The 21,163-nt window shown below is 43.8% G+C and overlaps 1 protein-coding gene across 1 annotated transcript; it reads left to right on the top strand.

Annotated features, from left to right (window-relative positions):
* Positions 1-6,596: 6,596 nt before the first annotated feature.
* ZIM2 (zinc finger imprinted 2) lies at positions 6,597-16,392 on the top strand (the record flags this gene model as incomplete). The annotated part of the gene is made up of 6 exons (XM_064490037.1): positions 6,597-6,936; positions 8,487-8,669; positions 11,304-11,310; positions 11,628-11,797; positions 11,990-12,082; positions 15,128-16,392. Coding segments are annotated over 6 exons (1,776 nt in total), but the record flags the coding sequence as incomplete, so codon positions are not given.
* Between the last annotated feature and the right edge of the window lie 4,771 nt (positions 16,393-21,163).

Here is a 21,163-nt window from a genome sequence, read left to right as displayed (position 1 = left end):
TTCTGTCTGGAAGATCTGTCTAGTGATGTTAATGCAGTGTTAAAATCTCCAACTATGATTGTATTCCCATCAATATCCCCCTTTATCTCTGTTAGTAATTCTTGTATGTACTTAGGTGCTCCTATATTGGGTGCATATATATTAACGAGTGTAATATCCTCATCTTGTATCACTCCTTTAATCATTATAAAATGTCCTTCTTTATCTTTCTTTATGGCCTTTGTTTTAAAGTCTATTTTGTCTGAAATCAGTACTGCAACACCTGCTTTTTTGGCTTTTCCATTTGCATGGAATATCCTTTTCCATCCTTTCACTCTCAATCTATATGTGTCCTTCTCCCTAAAGTGGGTCTCTTGTATGCAGCATATTGAAGGTTCTTGCTTTATTATCCAGTCTGCCACTCTATGTCTTTTGACTGGAGCATTTAGTCCATTAACATTTACAGTAATTAATGATAGATGTGTGTTTATTGCCATTTTGAACTTATCTTTGCAGTTGAATTAGTATATCCTCTTTGTTCCTTTCTTCTTCCTTTTGTGGTTTGGTAATTTTCCTTTGTATTATCATGGATTTTATTTAATTTTTGTGACTCCCTTGTAAATTTTTGGCTTGTGGTTACCCTTTTTTGTAAATCTATTAACCCATTACTATAACTGTTTTTATTAAACTGATAGTAAATGATCTCAAACCCATCCTACTGTTAAAAAAACTTAAAAAAGAAAGAAAAAAAATATTCTATATTTCCCTGCCTCCCTCTCCCACTCTCAGTGATTTGTATGTCTTCTTTTATAATTTTGTGTTTTCTTTATTTGTAATTCATGAGTTATCACCTTTCCAGTTGTGAGTTTCTCATTTCTGTAGCATCCTGCTGCTTTTCTATTTAGAATAGCCCTTTCAATATTTCTTTTAGCATGGGTTTAGTGTTGCTAAACTCCTGCAGCTTTTTTTTTGTCTGTGAAACTCTTTATTTCTCCTTCTATCCTCAAGGATAGCCTTGCTGGATAAAGGATCCTAGGCTGCATCTTTTTTTCATTCAGGGCTTTGAATATATCTTGCCACTCCCTTCTGGCCTGTAGTGTTTGTGTAGAGAAATCAGCTGAGAGCCTTATGGGGGTTCCCTTGTAACTTACTCTTTGCTTTTCTCTTGCTGCCTTTAGAATCATTTCTTTATCCTTGACTCTGGCCATCTTGATTATGATATGTCTTGGTGTGGGTCTATTTGGGTTCTTCCTGTTTGGGACCCTCTGAGCTTCCTGTACTTGGATATCTGATTCCTTCTTTAAGTTTGGGAAGTTTTCAATCATGATTTCTTCAAAAACCTTTTCAATCCCCTTTGATCTTTCTTCTCCTTCTGGGACCCCTATTATGCGAAGATTGGGACGCTTTATATTATCCCATAGGTCCCTTATGCTATTTTCATTATTTTTTATTTGCTTATCTTGTAGTTCTTCTGAATAGGTGCTTTCTATTGCCCTGTCTTCTAGATCACTAATTCGTTCCTCTGCATTATCTAGTCGGCTTTGCACAGCTATTAGATCATTCCTCATCTCTGTCAATGAGTTTACCCATTCTACTTGGCTCTTCTTTATAGCTTCAATTTCATTTTTGACATATTTTATATCTCTAAACACTATCTCTTTTAATTCGTTCAGCAATTCGATCACTTCTTTTTTGAAATCTTGATCTAGTAGGCTATCGATGTCTATTTCGTTGATCTTTCTTTCAGGGGTTTTCTCTTGTTCTTTTAATTGGGAAAGGTTTTTCTGCTTCTTCATCTTGCTCATACCTCTTTGGCACTGTGGTTTATGGAGTATCAGTTGTTTATTTTGGTCCTTAAGGATTTTATCTATCTGATGCCTATTTAGGAATAGAACTTAGGAAAAAAAGAAAAAAAAATAAGAGAGAGAGAAAGAATTTTAAAAGAAGGGAGAAAGAGGGTTTGAAAACAGTGTATAATGAATAATAGAAGAGTGAGTTGAAGCAGAGTATTAATCGGGTTGAGACGTCCTTTTGAAACGTTTACAAAAAAAAAGGGGGGGGGGATGAATAGATGTATTTGAAACCTGTGTCTAATCAATAACAGGACATCAAAACCCAAGAGAAATAGAAATGAATTAAGAAGTAAAGATTAAGAGAGTAATAGAAAATAGAACAGGTAAAAGCAGATTTAAAAAAAAAAGGGGGGGGTTGTCGGTGTTCTCCTGGAGCCTGTGTGCTTTTAATGTGAAGTCTTTCTGTCTTCGTCCTGTTTTGGAAGCTCAGCTTGCTGTTTTCAGAGGCCCTCCGTTGGCGCCCTCTTCTGTGCTGCTCCCAGCACCTGTCGACAAGCAGATCGCGCCTCCTCCTAACACTGGGTCAGGTGCAGCTCTCCTCTGCTGTGGGCGGGCGGGTCGCTGCCCCTCCGGATGCCGCAGTCAGATGTTGCAGACTGGCCACGTAGGAGGGCGGGTCGTGCCCCCTCCCAGCACCTCGGTCAGGGGCTGTGTTCCTGCCCGAAAGGCGGGGGGGACGCTCTCCCTCTACCTGCGTGGCCGGTAGTTCCGCTCTCTGTGTGGCTGCGCGCTCCGCCCTGGTCGGCGCTCCGCAGGTGGGCTCGGGGAAGACCGAGGGACAGCCCTGTCCCCGCTCCGAGCCAAAACCCAGCTCCTTGTTTGTCTTCGTGGAGCAAGTTCTCTGAGGGACCAGGATGGAAGGATCCTATCTGCCCCGGGCTGCAGGCCAGTCTCAGTCTGGCCTTTGAGGCTGCTAAGCCCTTCGGTGCGGATGCAGGTTTCGCCCCCGCCCCCGCCTGGATGCTAAGCACTGGAGGATATGGCGGCTGTGCCTGCGCCCCGCCTCTCTTCCCCCGAAAAGTTTCCGCGGGTTTTCAGAGATGGGGGTATGCACCCTTCCCCCGAGAGCACATCAACCTTGCTGTTTTATGGAGGGCCCAGGTTGTTCTGCCCTGTGCACCCACAGCCACGGTGCGCAGCCCCTTGCGTTCCCCCTGGGCTGCCTCCGTGCAGCCGCCCCCGTCCTCCGCCCGGCTTGTGCAGCCTGGCCCTGCCCGCCGCTGCCGGCCCGCGTCTCAGGCTGGGTGTCGGGGGGGACGCTCTGTGCCCATTTAACTTAGTTCTGTCAGTCAAGGGCTGCTCTGTACAGATCTGAGCCTCGGAGGCTCCCCCTCCGTCCCGCTGGCCTCTCAGTTGGAGAGGGGAGACCCAGCGAGCGAGCGCCAGTCCTCCTTTGCCGCTCCCTCCCCGCGGGACCCGTCCCACGCTGCTTTGCCTTTTGTTCTTTCTTTTTTCCTTTTCTCCTACCAGATTTTTGGCATCTTTATCTTTTGAAGAGGGTGATGTTCTGTCAGAGTTCCGCAGGTGCTCTGGTTGGCTGAGTGGGTCTGTAGATGTGGGTCTTGGTGTATTTGTGGGAGAGGGTGAGCTGCGAGCGCCCTTCTACTCCGCCATCTTCTCCGTGGATCCGAGGGTGCCTTTGAAGAGGCAGAGTCATGAGCTTCTTTCCAGTCCCTGTGGCCTGGAGGGCCTTGACTGTTCAAGGTCTTACTTTCTCTCTCTGGGCCAGGAGGAAAAATTGTGACTCTGCTCTAGCTTTGGACCTGGCTAGTCTAGGGAGGCAAGCTGGCAGGATTTCATATTCATTTCCAGTACTTCTTTCTCAGGATCCTCCCCTAGAGGCTATAGACCTAAAAATTCAGTTCAGAGGGGCATCATACATACCAAGAAGGAAACAATAGCAAATTTAATAATTGGTGGTAGGTGGGAAAGTTTTTAGAAAAAATTATACTCTCCTCACACCTTATCCCAGACTAGATTCCAGCTAAAGAATTCAAATGAAATGTTTAAATAAAGCAATAAGATATTATTGAATATTTAACTGACCTCTGAATGGATAGTGATAAATTGGAATCTGAAATATTAAAATTCTACAAAGACTAAGGAGAAGGTGTTGCATGGCTGGAATTTTTTTTAAGCAAATGGGGCAAAGAGTGAATATCCTTTATTTACATAGACTTTACCGATTAGCAATAGAAACATCCTAGTGGATAAAGGGTGAAGGATAGGAGCAATTTATAACTGGCCAATAAATCTGAAAAAAAAAATAGTTCTATTTTTAATCAAAGTAAATGCAAAATTAAATAATAAAATATATTGTTCATTTGTCTAATTGGCAACACATTTTGAGGAATGATCATGTTCTTGGCTGGTAGAACTAGTGACATAATTTGCAGGGTCTAGTGCAAAATGAAAACGTGGCGCCCCCTGCTTAAAATAAGGAGAATCTCAAGACAACAGAAGAGAGCATTAAACTAAACTTGAGGCCTTTCTGAGGCTCTGTGTGACTGTACTGCTTACACACCTATGACGCTGGCCCTATTGACTGGCAAGATGGTTATGTAATCTTATATACTGAGTTTGGAAGAAGAAATTGGTGGAAGCCTTTGGGAGGGAAATTTCGCAGATTGTAGTAAGGACTTTTTAAAAAGTTCATACTCTTTGTCTAGCTAATTTCACTTTTAGGAATCTGTCCTAGAAGGAAACGATCAGAGATGTGGACGAACACTTAGTTTCAGTGATACTCAGCGCCTTACGGTTTATAATAATGGAAGAAAAAATGCCTTCAAACGTCAAGACTGCTGAATTATGTCATAGAAATAACAGGTGTATATTTTTTAGCGGGAAGGAGAAAAGAAAAAAAAATGTATCTCCAAAGTGGCAGTTTTGTTTGTGGCTTCATAGAGTGAATGCAGCTTTTATAGAAGAAAAATATTTTTTATTTTCCTGATCATAGGACACAGAAGGTTCACTGTAGGACATTTGAAATTAAAAAGTAGTTTTGAGGGAGGAAGTGAAAAATCACCTATAAAAATAATTTACAATCTCACTGCTCATAGATAACCCCTAGTACAGTATTTTGTTTTACTTCCCTTTTTCTTCCCAGTGCTTTATATGGTTAAGTATATATTCTATATTCAAGTTTGTTTCCTACTTTTCTTCTTTTTTAGTAAGGGGAGACTTTATTTGAAAGGATTATTGCATGGGGGTGGGGGGAGAGGGACTATTGCCATAGGGAGCATGCAGGTGTGTGAAGAGTTAAGCAAAAAGTGTTTTCTTTTACAGAGAGGAGTAACATGGCTAGAAAATTTTTTGCCCTAAGCCCAGTCAGTTCTCAGGAAGGACTGCATGCTGGCCCAGGCTGAGAGTGGACCAAAGTTCAGAGGCCTGAAGAAGAGAAGCTTAACTGCAGTTTGTCCAGTTGATCAATGGGGATGAAACAATTCAGCTAATCATTTAAGGCAAAGAATGGGAATTTGTACGGTTAGTGTCTAGCTTTGTCTCTGGTCAGCAATGGGACATCCTTGAGTGTTAACCTGTTTCCTACTTTTTCACTTAATATTACAACCTAGAGGATTCTCCAACTATAAAACACAGCTAAAAAATTTAGTGAAATATACATACAGAAAAGGGCACAAACCATTAAGTAGATAGCTGTTTCCACAAAATGAACACAGTGTCCATGTCATGAGCGACTAGATTAAGAAAACTGAACATTACCAGCTTTCCAGAAATCCCGTATGTTGTCCCCTCCTGGTCATTACCACTGCCCCGCCATCCCAGTCCCAACTGTAACCACTGTTCTGACTTGTAACACCTTAGATTTGTCTTGCTTATTTGTGACCTATAAATAAATGGACTCATATAATGTGGGCCTCTTATTTTTGAGCCTGGTTTCTTTTGCTCAACAGCAGGGTACATCCATGTTCTCAGTTCTGTTTAGAACTCCACCGTGTGAGTGTACCGCTGTACTGTGGCTCCGTCTCCTAACACTTACTATTGTCTGATTTTTTTCATTTTCAGCATTCTGGAGGGTGTGTAGTGATATATCTCATTGTGGTTTTAATTCATACTTCTCTGATAACTAATGAAGTTGAGCCCTGTTTCACATATTTTCTGACCACTTATCTGTCTTCTTTTAGGCAGTACCTGCTCAAATCTTTTAACCTTTTTGCCCTTCTTTTGTCTGCTTCTTTCTTACTGATTTGTATGATTTTTAAATGTATTTTGCATGTGAATCCTGTCCTTTGTAGGATATATGTATTGTCAGGCTCTTTCCTCTTTCTGTATTAACTCATTTATTTTTTTGAAATGAAATTCTTCTGTGGCTCATCAGTTAGTTCAGTTTGTTGTGGTTTGGGGTTCAAGTCTCTTTTTCCTTCATTGCCATCTCTGAAATATTTTCAGCCTGTATCTGTGGGTCTTCCAGACCTGGGAATGTGACTGAGGAAGCATCCTGTCTGTAGATGTACAAATCTTTGTGAGTGTTCATTTTAGGCTTTTGTCTGAAGTGAGCTAACTTCCTCTGCTTCAAATGACCTCTGCTGGGCAGTCCTGACTGTGAAAGCCCTTTGTGAATCTCTCTGTAATTTCTGCAGGCCCTTTCCTCATCTGAGACAGCTCTGCCCGCCATCTTCCACAACAGTGGGCTCTGAAGCAGCCTGCCTTTTAGAGAACCTCTGTCCTTTGAAGGGCAAGCTATAGAGACGCTGTGCGTGGCGGAGGCTTTGGAGGCCTTGGGGGCCCGCTCTTTCTCCTGTGTGATCAAGAAGAGAGCCTAGAAAACATCCCTGTGAGAACCCAGGGGCTCCCCCAGGGGCTCCCCCAGGGGCTCCGAAAGCTCCTTGTCAAACGCTCAGGCATTTTCAGAACCAGCCAGTGGCCGGGCCTCACCAAGCTCTAAGCCAAATCCAGGAGCTCTGCTGGAAGTGGCTGCGGCCTGAGATCCACACCACGGAGCAGATGATGGAGCAGCTGGCGCTGCAGCAGTTTCTCAACACCCTGCCAAAGGAGCTTCAGACATGGGCGAGGCTGAGACAGCCCAGGAGCAGCAAGGAAGCAGCAAACCTGGTGGCAAGCTTGGTCCAGGCGTGCGAGGAGAAAGGTGAGAGGGCAAGGAGGCAACTGGCTGTCTGCGTTTATTGAACATTTGCTGTATGCCAGGCACCTAATAGCTGAATAAAAATTTGTTATGAAGGAATGAATTTTATAATCCAATCTAATCTGCCTAATCTCGTGTGGGATGAAAGAAATTTTGGGTTTGGCTTTTGCTTCTAATATTTATTATTTCTCTGAGAGTACCCCTTCTCTCCAGGTTCTCCCCCACCAATATTTCTTACTGAGCCTGAACTTTAGTGTCAACACAAAACAAAATAACACACACTGCCAAACAATGAGGGCATAAAATGTGGGAAATACGAGACCTAGAGATTTAACTTCTGCCTTGAAAACTCACGTTACTAGATTGGAACTGAGGGCATTTCAATAATGAGAGAAGAAAGCTGTTCACTCCTAATAGTCCTTTGAATAAAATCGATACTAAAAGTATTGTTTGGGTACATATAGAGAGAGACAAGGAGAGAAAGGCAAGGGAACAAGACTGGGGTGTGGAACAGTGGGGTGCGTTAAGTATATTTTAAAATGTAAATGAATACATTTAAAATAAACATGAGGGTCATGCATGCTGAATGCTGATAAAGCATGAATTAAGGATTATGATTAATCCAGTTCCGCACACCTGCATTCCTTACAAGACTTTTGAAGATGTTGGTGAACATGCTGGGCACTTAAAATGTATTATATTCTGGGTATTTTATAATAATTTATTTACTTCTCTTAATAGCTCTTCAAGTAGGTATTACCCTCCTTCCATAAATGAGAAAGGGGCACAAAGAAGTTGAGTAGCGTGCCTGTGGCCCCATGGTGAGTAATGGCAGTCAGGATTCAGACTGTGTGACTGGCTCCAGCGTCGGTGCTCTTAGTCGAGCTGTTACACTGCCTCCAGCCGACACAGGGTTTTGTCGCACAGAGGTTATGAACTTGGCCAAGGGAGAGCTACTGATAGAGCTGCAATTCGGGGAAAACGAAAGAGCTCTAGGATGTGAGAGAGAAACGACATTGTACTTGAAATGAGACTGCAGGCAAGGAAGGCCTTCAAGGTTCAGGTTTCTGTAGGGAAGCTGGTGGTTGTCTTCTCCATCAATGAGTGAAAAAAATGTAGGAAAAGCTTAGTAATAAGAGACGTCATTTTAACAAATGCATACTGTGTACTTTACCTGTATAATGGTTCTTCCTTACAAGAGCCCGTAGAAGTGTAGGTGTTATCATCATTTCCATGCTGCAGCTGAGAAACTGAGGTTCCCTGGTGACTGAGGGACAGGGAGGTTAGGGCCACTGATGTAAATGAAGAGGGAGCTTGTGCTTTGTTTGGAAGGCACTGGGAAGCATTGGAGGGATCAGAGCTGGGCTTCTTCTTGGGACTTGCTGTACTGAACTGAGAAATGATTTCTGTAGTCTTTCTCTTGTCATAGGAAGTCCAGAACTGCTGCTCCCTCCATGGCAGGACGGGGTGGTGTGCGGGTGGCAGGCTACTCTGTGTCTGTGGGCGCTGCCAGACTGGACTCAGCTTCATGGTCACTGCTTTCTCCCTTCTAGTTTTCCCTGCTCAGGACCCTGTCCTTGCAGAAAAGAAGAACACCAGAGAACACCGAAGGAAGAGCACAGACAGCGCGCCGGCCGTTAGACCTCAGGTGAGCCAGGCTGCCTTCCGACTCAGTTCTCCAGTCTGGGGACCTCTCCTTCCTGATTCCCAGACCTTCCCTATCCACTTAAACCATGGCCTCTCTTCCTGAAAGTCTTTATATAAACATCACCTAACTGAGCCTTTCCCTGGCTTCCATATCAAACATGTTCTTCCGACTCTTGTTTTTCCCCTTTCCTGCTTTATTTTTCTCTGTCACACTTATCACCACCCCACATACAATATCTAACTTTTTCCTTCTTTTTCTGTCTTGAATCAATTTCGATTTGTGTGGTGTCCCCTTTTATCTCCACTTTTGGCTTCTTCACGTGGCTGTACTGTTACTATGCTCCTTTTATATGTGAGGTAAGTGGCAGCCATTACAGGCACATGATGCTGTTAGGAGGTTTCCCTTTTTTTTTAATGTGCTCCTTGATGTTCTTGTTAAATCACTTTTTGAAGTCTAGAGGAAATTAGTATACTGCAGTTCCTTCAGAACCAGAAAAAATTAATGGGAGGAGGGTAATGATTAGGGGAAAAAATGTCTAAAAATGCTCCTTGAGGGAGAGATAAGGGGACAAAAGTTGAGAAACTGTGTTCTAGATGATCTGTACCTGAGAGTAGCTCTCTGTCCCTACGATGTCCACGTCAAGGATCCCACGTGCAGATGCCCACAGGGACTGCTGAGGAATATAAATGAATTTATAAGTAGGTGGATTATGAGAAAGTAGGGGGCACCTGCTCCATCTAAGGGGCAGCTGTGACTCAGCTTTAGCTGATGGTGCCATGTGAGAATGTGCGCCTAGTGCCCCAGGTCTTTTGATTTTTTAAAGAGAAGCCAGAAACCCAGTGAATAATATGAAATCTACAGTTTTTTTTGATGCTGGCAGCTGATATGAATTTTGAAAAGAGTAAAAAACCCATGTGAGCCAAATAAATGCCTCTAAGAGCTGGACAGCCAGTACATGCCCCCTGGTGTAAGTCAGATGTTCATTGATCTGCGCGCTGTTTCTGTGAAAACACGAGAGAGAGATATTAGTAAAATTGGGTATCATGGTCTTACATAGTCTTTTTTTTTTTGGCACTTGATTGTGCTGTTTTATTTATTTATTCATTCATTCATTCATTCATTCATTCATTCAATTTTTCAGGAAGGCCTATCTTTTTTAGAATACATTTTTTACTGAAGTATAGTCAGTTTACAATGTTATGTCAATTTCTGGTGTACAGCACAATACTTCAGTCATATAGGAACATACATATATATATTTTCATTTTGCATATTCTTTCACCATAAGTTACTACAAGATATTGAATATTGTTCCCTGTGCTATACAGTATAAACTTGTTTATTTATTTTACATATATTAGTAATATATATATTAGTAATGCAGTTAGTATATGCATTATTCTCTTGTTAGTTCATGTGTGTAAGCCTTTTTTTTCCCAGTTAAGATTACAAATCATAGCAGGCAGAGTCCCATCTTTTATTTCTTTTTCTTTAACATTTTTTATTGCATTATAGTCATTTTACAATGTTGTGTCAAATTCCAGTGTAGAGCACAATTTTTCAGTTATATATGAACATACATACATTCATTGTCACATTTTTTTTTCTCTGTGAGCTACCACAAGATCTTGTATATATTTTCCTGTGCTATACTGTATAATCTTGTTTATCTATCACTATATACAAATTTTGAACTCCCAGTCTATCCCTCCCACCTCCCCTGGCAACCACAAGTTTGTATTTTATGTCTATGAGTCTGCTTCTGTTTTGTATTTATGTTCTTTTTTTTTTTTTTTTAGATTCCACATATGAGCGATCTCATATGGTATTTTTCTTTCTCTTTATGGCTTACTTCACTTAGAATGACATTCTCCAGGAACATCCATGTTGCTGCAAATGGCATTACGTTTTCAGTTTTCATGGCTGAATAGTATTCCATTGTATAAATATACCACTTCTCCTTTATCCAGTCATCTGTCAATGGACATTTAGGCTGTTTCCACGTCTTGGCTATTGTAAATAGAGCTGCTATGAACATTGGGGTGCAGGTGTCATTTTGAAGTAGGGTTCCTTCTGGATATACGCCCAGGAGCGGGATTCCTGGGTCATATGGTAAGTCTATTCCTATTCTTTTGAGGAATCTCCATACTGTTTTCCACAGTGGCTGCACCAAACTGCATTCCCACCAGCAGTGTAGGAGGGTTCCCTTTTCTCTACAGCCTCTACATAGTCTTTTAATAACTGCTTTTTACGTTCACCCTTCGGTTACCAAGATTGCTTCATGTAACTGTAGTTAATTAGTTTGTATTGCTGAAATATTATTCCATTGTATGGCTATACTATATAATACACTATCTCCTCTACTATAAATGAATGTTTGGATCTTTTCTAGATTTTGGATGTTCTAAGCAGCACTGTGATGAACATGTCTGTCGCACATGAGCAAATACACCTAGGAATAGAATTTCTCAGTCCAAAGTGGTTTACTAATTCACATTTTCCTTAGCATCTCATAAGAGGTCCCAAAGGGCCACATTCCAGATAATATTTGGTATTGTCAGACTTTTTAATCTTTGCTTTATACCTCTGAATGGGTGTAAAATTGTACTTTGTCATTTTGAAATGCATTTCTTGCTTATTAGTAAGGTTGAGTATTGCTTCATATTTAGAGCTCTCTGTTTCTTACAGATGAGCCACTGTGGCTTCACCTGTCTACCCTCAGAAAGCCTGTAAGGAAGAACCAGAGCCAGAACTTAAACCCACCTCTGATTCCTGAGGCTGAGGCACACTGCCAGCCTTTAATTATCTGCATTTTTTTCTTTCTTTATAAAGTGATTCAAAAGGATCTTTCTTCTCCAACCCAAATCTGAGACAGAAACTGTCTCAGAAATGTTCCCACTTCTCTCAGACTACAAGACACAGAAAGGTGTATTGCTAGGTCCTTGAAACCTCTGGATTAGAACACTTGGATTAGAAGCTTTCTGCTTGTCTGAGTGTCTGCTTCATGGTCACTCCTCTCTCATCAGACGCCATTCCCCCCCCTCAGGATAATTCCTGGATTTCGATCATTTAGGAGTGTTTCATTTCAGGAGTTGGTGACTTTCAAGGATGTGGTTGTGGACTTCAGTCCAGAAGAGTCAACCTACCTTAGTGCTGCTCAGAGGCATCTCTACCGGGAGGTGATGCTGGAGAACTACAGGAATCTGGTGTCCCTGGGTGAGTGGTGACAGCCTGAACTGTCTCAGATGCCGCCGTATGTCCCCTGGGGGCAAGGTTGCTGGAGACAGGCTTCATTTCTCTTCTGTGTGAATTTTCATCTTCCTTATTATCTCAGAGTTTCTGGAACTCAGGCTAGGAGCTTCCGTGGATACAGGACAGAACCCCCAAGTTATGAGTTTCCTTCGACAGGGCACCAGTTCCCTAAACCCGACATTATCTCACGGCTGGAAGAGGAGGAGGCTTGCGCAGCGGAGGGAGACGGCAGCGCAGTGATGTGTCCAGGTGAGCGAGGAGTGACGGGAGGCCCTGGGGACAGTTGTGGGAGGGCAACCCCAGTCAGCAGGAGGGGGCCAGTGCTGTCCTCAAAGCCCGCTCAGCTTGGGGAGAAGGCGGCAGGTGCCCTCGCCTCAGGGGCTCGCGGGACTTGACCACCCCTTGTGCGCTCAGTCCTTCCTTTCATCTCGTCTCCGAAGCGCCTCTCTTCCTGCAGCTTGAGTTCCTCTCCTGCCCAGCTCCAGGGAGGCCAGTTTCCCTTTTCTCTAGTGTTCCACCGCTGTATGCATTCGTGCCTTTCCCCAGCAGCACGAATCAAAGGGCTTTCCTCTCTAGCTGAGATAAGCAAAAGCGTTGGCGTGATACCGCTTCTCTTCCTGGCTGCTTCCCGTTGTCCCTCATGGCAGCTCCTCAGACTTGTTGACACCCAAGCCCGCTCTTCCCTCCTGAGCTCCCTACGGTCTGGTTTCCGACCCCCACCTCTGCCCCCGCCAACAGACACTCATACTGTGTTCTAAAACTTCCCCAGAAGGTTCCCACTGACACACTTTTGTCCCAAAGACAAGAAACTTCTAGACTTTACTTCCCCAAACTCTGTAGCTACAGTATAATAATGTTTACCATCTTTATGAAATCCTCTTCTTTGAATTGGGTCACCATGTGTATCAGCCAGGATCATCACTGTCCTTCAGTTGCTGTGAAAGAAAACCACACCCAAACTGGTATAAGCCACAGGCGGATCATCAGCTTATGACGCTGGACAGCTGGGCTTGAGGGCGGTCGGATGTAGGGCTCAGTGATGTCATTACGGACCACTGGTTTCATTTTCTCTCTTCACTCTGCCAACAGGTCATAAATATGCTTTCTTGTTTCTGTCTGAAGGGCAGGCATGTCCAAGGAGCATCCTCCAGAGTGAGGAAGCTGCTTTTCCAGAAGCCCTTGCACACCTGTCCTTGTTTCCCACTGTTGCGTGTTGGGCCACATCCCATCCCCGAACTAGTAACTGTGCCCAGTCTGGTGCTAAGTGACACAGCCCTCCCTGCCTTTCCCCACGCGGGCAGAGAGGTGGTTGCCCAAATGAAGTTCAGGGACCTACCAGGGACGCCTCTGCCTGCCTCTCTGTTTCCTTCATTGCCTTCTCTTCTTTACTGTAGTTTGTTCGTTCATTCGTTTATTTATACAGTCGTTCCACAGAGATGTATTGAGCTTCCGTGGTGGGCCAGGCATTCTCTCACACAGACAGAATCTCTTCATGGAGCTTGCGTTCCAACAGGGGTGATGCCTGATGAACAGACAAATAGAGTCAGAGTGTGAAGCAGACAGAGTGGCATGTGGGAGGCTGCTTGAGATGGGGTCAGCAGGAAAGGCCTCGCTGAGGAGGATGTGAGTGAGACGAGAAGGAGCCCCACAGAATCTTGAGGAGGAGTGTTGCTGGTGGGGGGACAGCACCCAGCAAGGCCCCGAGGTTGGAACGAGCTTGGGGGTTCCCCAAACAGAAAGGGGAGCTCTGTGGTCTGAAGTGGAAGGCGGTGCAAGATCTGCTTAGAGTCACGCTAATTAAAATGACATAGAATTTAAATGTAGTTTCTCAGTCAACCAGGCACGTTTCAGGTGCTCACCAGCCGCATGAGCCTGAATCGCTGCTGTGTCGACTCCAAAAATACGGACCATTTGCGTCACTGCAGGGCGTTCTGCTGGGCGGCACTGTTCTGGAAAGATCCCTCTGGCTGTTCTCTGGAAAATGGGCTTTAGGTGGGCCAGCAGAGAAGCCATTTGGGAGTCTGTGGAAGTCCAGCAGCCTAGAGCTGGCAGAGGCCGGTGCTGTGACTGCAGAGCGGTTGGCTCTGAGGTGTCCTGTGAGCGTAGACCTGGTGGAATGGGACACTGGCCGCGCGGCAGGGCGAGGAGCAGGCCTCGGGGGACTGGGCTGCCTCTCCGTCTTCCACGCTGAGTCCTCTCTCCGAGGACTATTCCTAAGCGATGTAATCTATTGTGATCCCTTTATAAAGCACAGACCATCTCTTACCACCTTCAAAATAAAATCCAAACTTCTAGCAAAACATTTAAATCCTTCCCAGTCTGGCCTAAAATTCACATCCCAGCCTTGTCTCTCACAGACACTCCAGGTGAAAACCTGTGTGGCTGGCTCCCCAGGACTGTGTACTTTCACAGTTCAGCGTCTTTGCTCAGGGTCTTGTAAAGCTTGCACCCCCGTCATGGCTTCCTGAGTCCCAGTGCCATCCCGTCTGCTAAGCATTTCCTGCTCCTCCGTGGACTCGGTTCTCCCATCTCTTCTCCCACAGTCATTGATGGTCTGACTAGAGCCCTTTCTGCAGACTTGTGATGACCATCTGGTTGGATAATGTCTTGCTCAAAAGAGGTGTTCAATAAATGTTGAACTGAAGGGAATGGGGTAAGACAAGAGACTGGGAACCAAGAACAGAGTTAAAATCCTTTTGCTTCCTTCTGAGCAAGAGGCTGTTGACATGTTCATTCCGGTGTTTCCCCACTGGTCCTGCAGAACTATGGAAGCAGACATTCTTTTTTAAAAAAGTGTTCCGGAGTGAGATGAGTTTGAGAAACGCCGTGTACTGTACTTCTCTTTGAGATCTGAGATGCCAGTTACAGGTCTGGAGAGTCCTACAGGAGTGAAACCTGCTGGACTTAAATCATACAGTATCTGCCAGATTGACTTGACAGTGGAGTCCTTTTATGGCCACAGTGATCAGTTCTTCAGAAGAGTGGTGACCTGCCGATCGTGGTCTGGAAAGTGCTGACAAACCCCAGTCCCAGCTCTTTCTCTGGTCTCTTCTGCATTCTCCTGTGTCTGCATCTTTGTCAGGTTCAGTCCTCCTGAATGGTCTCTCTTCTGCCTCATTCTCACCCTTCCTTGCTTACCATGCTTTCCATCCTTCTCCCATTCTCTCCTAAGTTTCCCAGAAAACTCTCAAACCTCCATAAGGACTATTCTGTTATTTTTGGTCTCTTCTGTTTCTACTATAGTGATGTGTCTCTCTGCATAAAAAAGTAGAGGAACTTTTACGTTTCTTTTAGATTTGGAGAAAAAACCTGAAACCAAAGATCTGACTCCAAAGCAAAGCTTGCCTATAGAAAAGTCATCCTCAGGGGCAGGAGTGGAGGATTTGGAGGTAGGTAACTTATCACGTGCCCATGGAGGAGAGTCTTCTCCTGATCATCCATTGGATTTGCACCAGATGAACCAGGAGAAACTTTTGAGTCCTGTTAGAATGAGTGACCCCAAGACCCTTGCTCAGGAAAGAAGCCATGACAGTGATGAATTTGAGAGAAGCTCAGATCTTACTAAACAGTCAGAGGGTCTTCTAGGAAAGGACCCCCAGAAATGCACTACTTCTGGAATTTGCACAAGTCCCCAGCCGGTGGACTGTGGGCCTTTCCTCCAAGAGGACAAACCCAACAGGTGTGAACTTCGTGAAAGAAGCTTTAGTACCCAGATGGCCCGCGAGAGGCACGAGCAGACCCACACGGGGAAGAAACCCTTTGAGTGTGACCGGTGTGGCGAAGCCGTCTACCTCATGCCACACCCCACCAGACATCAGAAGACTCATTCCGGGGAGAAGGCCCCTGGATGCAATGAAGGTGGAAGGTCTTTCATCCCACAGGCAAATATCTGTGGCCTCGTGAGAACGCACAGTCAGGAGGACTACTACGAATGTTTGCAGTGTGGCAGAGCTTTTGTCCAGGACGTGCATTTTTTTCAGCATCTCAGAGCTCATGAGGCAGAAAAAGCCCTTCCACCTGTGTTGCCCCGCAACAAGACGTACTTAATTCGATATCAGCGGAAACATGGCTACATTGGAGAGAGAGCCTGTCAGTGTTGTGACTGTGGCAAAGCTTTCGGTCGGAGTTCACATCTCATTCAACACTATCGAATTCATGCTCAACAGAGGCCTTACCAGTGTCAGCTATGTGGGAAGTGTTTCAGCCGACCCTCACACCTCACTCAACATTATCAACTCCATTCTCAACAGAGAACCACTGAGTGCAATTACTGCTGAAAAACCTTCAGTCAGAACCTTGTCAACATCTTTGACTTACTCCTAGAGAGAGACCCTTTGAGTGCTCTGAATACGAGAAGGCCTTCCACCAGCCCTTACGCTGTTTTAACAGCTGGAAGAGTCGTCGTGGTGTCATCAGAAAACAGCGACTGGTTACAAGAGTATAGAACAAGCTTTTTGCAGAAGGAGAGTCAGCACATGTGTCAGTCACCCAGGAAAATACCTTACAAAGAATTTTTTTGTTGTGTAGGAAAGACATTAATAGATTTTGCCCTTCTTTGGTGGTATCCATAAAATGGAGAACATTATTTTGACATCTCAACAAAAACTTTTGGCTGGAATTGGGCTCAAGACAGGAATTCTGTTGCCTGAGTTTTTATAGAAGTGTTTATGTACAGTATCTTTACCATACGGGAGGTATGGGCACAGGACATGATAAAAAGATTCTTGAAGTGTGTCTGTACTGATCCATCCACCAAGCTGAAGTAACTGGTGATACGTTTACATAGTACCTCATAATTTGCAAAGCACTGCCATGTATGTTATTTGATATTTTAAGGAATGCTGCGTGTATGTACCTAGTGTGAGGATATTTTTTCAGAAGTAGCAAACTTGAAACTCCAGGTTGTCATTTGATTTGACCTAGGTTGTAAGTGATGGGGCAGGAACTGAACCCAGGTTTGGTTTGGTGTGGTTTTTGAGATTCCGTGAGATTTGTCTCATATCTTGATGTTCAACCCAGGTGTTTATATTCCTGCCAATCCTCTTTGAAGAAAAGGTATGAGACTGACTGCAGCCATCTTCCTTTTCAGTGATCCCAACATTGTTTCACAGCAAATCAGATGGGGACACCTGTAGTGTCAGGGCTCAGAGAGCTTTGTCAGGGTGAAGTTCTGATAACCAAAGTGGTTATCGTGATTTAGGATAAGATGATGAATTTTTGAGACACTGAATCAGGGAACTTTTTTTGCTAAACACTTCCTTGTAATTGCTCTCGTAGAGCATAAGCCGCTACTGATCAAGCAGAACTTCTGTGCAGTTTTCTGTAGTCGTTTGGGGATTTGGGGGTGTCTTATTTTTCTTTGTTTCCCTCTCCTTCCTTTTAAAACATGCTGTTTGAAAACAGTATTTCTGCTTTTCTTGGACTCTGACATTATCCGCACAGCCAGCTTCACCTAAAATCCCAATTCTCTGCTGGACTTTGTTCTTTTAAAGTGTGAGCCCTGCATTGCACTAAAAACCTCTTTGAGACCATATGGCTATGATGTGAAAGTTTTCCATCGCTGACCTGAGTGATGGTCAGATGCAGAGGTGCCTGGGAGCCGGCTGCACCTGGAGTCCCAGAACCGGATTCCTTGCCTGGAGGGCGAGTTGCTGCCGTCGTTACTCACTGCCCTGCTTTTTCTTGTCCAGCCATTTTTGAGGTTGATCTGGGATGTGTAGCTCCAAAGTCATGGACTTAAGAACAGACATGACTTGTTAGACCCTGCCCCAGCCCCGTGGGCGCCAGCTGCACTGTTCCTCTTCTTCATTTGCCAAGTTCTTGAGGAAACAGCCCTCGCTGGCTGGCCCTGTCTTCCCGCCACAGCCTGCCCCCCGAGCCGCTGCACATCGGTGTCTCGTCCTGCCGCCGCCACCATAGAGGGACTTGTGGTCGGTGCATCTTACTGTTGATGGCGCTATTCAACCTTGATTTGTTTCTCATTGTGATTAATACATATCTTGCTGGAGAAACTTTGAGACTGCAAGGATCTAGTTTCTCCTCAGACTTTTACCTACTAAATTCTAACATCCAGCAAGTGGGTCTTACCTACAGCCATTTTTACTCTGTAGTATTATGGTGATTTTTTACTTTCCTTCATTCCTTCTACATTTAGTAATTAGAATGGACCTGTGAGAAAGAGTTGTCCTCCCTATTTATTCAGTTATTTATTTGTGTCAGTATGGATTCATGGATATTTATTTTATTCTATGGACTGTAATTCAATACTATCATTATTTATTTTGTTCAAATTGTTCCAGCTCTGGCCACTGGGAGTCCTTGCAAGTTGGCTCTGGTGCCTTTTCACAGATCCCATCCTCTCTGAACACTTCTTTTCCCCCCTCTCATTTCTCCCCTTCACCTGCAGGAGTGTCCTGTCATGCCTTTATGACAGTCTCTACCTCATCACTGTCTTGGGAAATCTGCTTCCTTCCCCAGGGTCATAGGTTTACTCAGGCCCTTATCAATCTGTCATTTCATGTCTTCCTTCCCCATTTTCTGCTAAATCTACATTCTACCTGGATTGTTATTTACTTAACATGTTTTCTTTTCAATTGTGTCATCTCTGTTGTTTTTTAAGTTCAATACATCTACTTAAAGGGGAAAATTTTAAATCAGCTCAAACAAAGCATTTTACCCAGATCACAATCAGAGTTTCCCAGTCATTCTCCAGATGTCCTTTTACAGGAGGCTAGTTTGAATCCAGATCCAAAAACATGGTCCGTCGATTGCATTTGGTTGTCTGACTCTTGAGTCTATCTTAACCTAAAGCAGTCTCCTTTCACTGTTTTTAATGCCTTGTGTGACCCCGAGAATAATGTAGAAATATACTTCCCTCTGCTCCCCATCCAATTCCTAATATGTCTAACAGTTTTAGTATTCCTCTTATACTCAGGCTTAATTCTTTTAAATTAGAAGCACTCATTGAAAAAGATTTTAATTGTGGTAAGAAACACGTAACATAAAATCAGCCATCTCAAACATTTTAAAGTGTACAATTCAGTAGTGTTAAGTATAGTCACCTTATTGTGCAGTGGATCCTCAGGACCTTTTCATCTTGCAAAACTTAAACTCTATATCCATTAAACAATAACTCCCCATTTCTGCCTCCCTCTGGCCCTGGCAGCCATCATCCTAGCACTCATTTTTTCCTTTAAAGCTTTGTGTAATAATGCAAATAATACTGGGAGAAACTGGGTCAGCTGTCCTTCAGAATGTCCCCCTTCTGTTTGTGTCTGTTTGCTTCCTGTGATATCCTTAAGCTTCTTCCTCTCTCCTCTGTGTTTTCTGTAAACGGGTTAGCTCGAGACTCTGGAGACTTACTTAGATTCAGCTTCAGCTTCTTTGGCAAGAACAGCTAATAGGTAGTTTTGTGTCCTTTATGTCATTCCGTCAAGGTGCTTGTGATGTTGGCTTTTCCCAAAGGCCCAGCCTTTTAAAATCATTCTCCAAGCCCCGGCCCCATTCCCAGGCAGTGAGGCTCCAGAGCTTTCACTGGCACTGGATTCTTCATGGTCCACCTGCTTTAGTTCCTTACCTCTTCTGTAGGCTTTTGTCTACATGCCTCCCTCCATTACTCCACCCCGGTCTTTAGATACTTGAATTAAGAGGTGGTAGAGACGCCTCGAGGGGTCCGGTGGGGGCCATTTGTTGAGGACCGTGCCCCAGGCCTTCAGGCTTCTCAAAGAGCCTTAACTCGAGAAAATCAGGGAGCACCAGCCTTGACTTTGTTCTGATGCCTCTTTCATGCCACAAATGGCGGTGGTGACACCACGGACAGTGAACTCTTCCTGCCACCCCTGGATGATCTGGAGCTTATGGAACACACACAAGGCACTGTCTACGTGTTCTACAGGCTGTGCTCGAGCCAGCCATGACGGGGGGCCTCCGCTGTTACTTGACTTTCAGCTGCTGCTCTCCTCACCGCTGCCCTGGGGGCCCCGGGGACAGTGTTTTCCCCACCCAGTTCAGGTGTATCGGCCAGTTCGTGCACTGCTCTTGTATTCAGGTTGATTTTTTTTAAATTTAGAAACATTCATGTTCTAAGCTTTTTTTTTTTTGGTAAATATGCAAGTAATACATATTCCTTGAAGAAATGTAAAAGATACATGTTTGGGTTTATTGGGGTTTTTGTGGGGAGTATTTGTATTTCCCTGTCCTGGATATACTTGCTGCTAAGAGGGGTGTAACTTGTCCAGATCCTTTTCCTATGTGTAGATTTACATAGATTTTAAAATATAAAATAGAATCATACCATTAACACCGTTTTAAAGGCTATGACTTTTATTCTGATAGATCGTGAACATCTTCCCATATTCATAAATACATCCCTCAGTTTCATCTTTCAGGACTGCCTGGTACTTGGTTGAATAGGTATGGCCTAACTTATTTCACTGGACTTCCAGGGTTGGAAATGGGGTTGCTTCTTTTATCCTTTTGTATTCCTTTGAAAACCTTTTTAAAATTTATTTCATATTTAATTATAAGTATTAACATATACTATCATATGCGGATGGGGGACAGACAAAATAGGTGAATGGGATTAAGAGGTACAAACTTCCAGCTATAAAATAAGTCACAGGGATGTAATGTACAAATAGGGAATGCAGTCAGTAATGCAGTGACAACTTTGTGTGGTGGTGGATGGTAACTGGACTCCTTGTGGTAATCATTTCATAATGTATAAAAATAGCGAGTCACTGTGTTGTACACCTGTAATTTATCTCCTATGTGTACAGTTCTGCCGTAATTACACTTCCCCATTATCTCGTGGGTCTTGGCATTTCCCTAGTGGTAGGGAATATTAGTAGGAGGAGGAGGACCTTGTTGTTTATCTATTTATATATGGTAGTTTGTAACTGCAAATCCAAAACTCCTAACTTACCCCTTCCTCCCCTTTCCCTCTTTGGTGATCATAAGTTTGTTTTCTATGTGAGTCTGTTTCCGTTTTGTAAGTAAGTTCATTTATGTCCCTTTTTTTTAAGATTCCACATATAAGTGATATCATGTGGCATTTTTCTCTTTCTGGCTTACTTAGAATGACGATCTCCAGTTCCATCCATGTTGCTGCAAATGGCATTATTGTATTATTTTTTATGGCCAAGTAGTATTTCATTGTATAAATATACCACTACTTCTTTATCCAGTCATCTGGATAAAGAACATTTAGGACATTTAGGTTGCTCCCGTGCCTTGGCTATTGTAAATAGTGCTGCTGTGAACACTGGGGTGCAGGTGTCTTTTTGAATTAGTTTTCTCCAGATATCTCTCAAGGAGTGGGATTGTTGGATC

This window comes from Camelus dromedarius, chromosome 9 (assembly GCF_036321535.1).
Source record: "Camelus dromedarius isolate mCamDro1 chromosome 9, mCamDro1.pat, whole genome shotgun sequence".
NCBI classification, from domain to species: domain Eukaryota; kingdom Metazoa; phylum Chordata; class Mammalia; order Artiodactyla; family Camelidae; genus Camelus; species Camelus dromedarius.
This window is presented reverse-complemented; position numbering and strand designations above follow the sequence as displayed.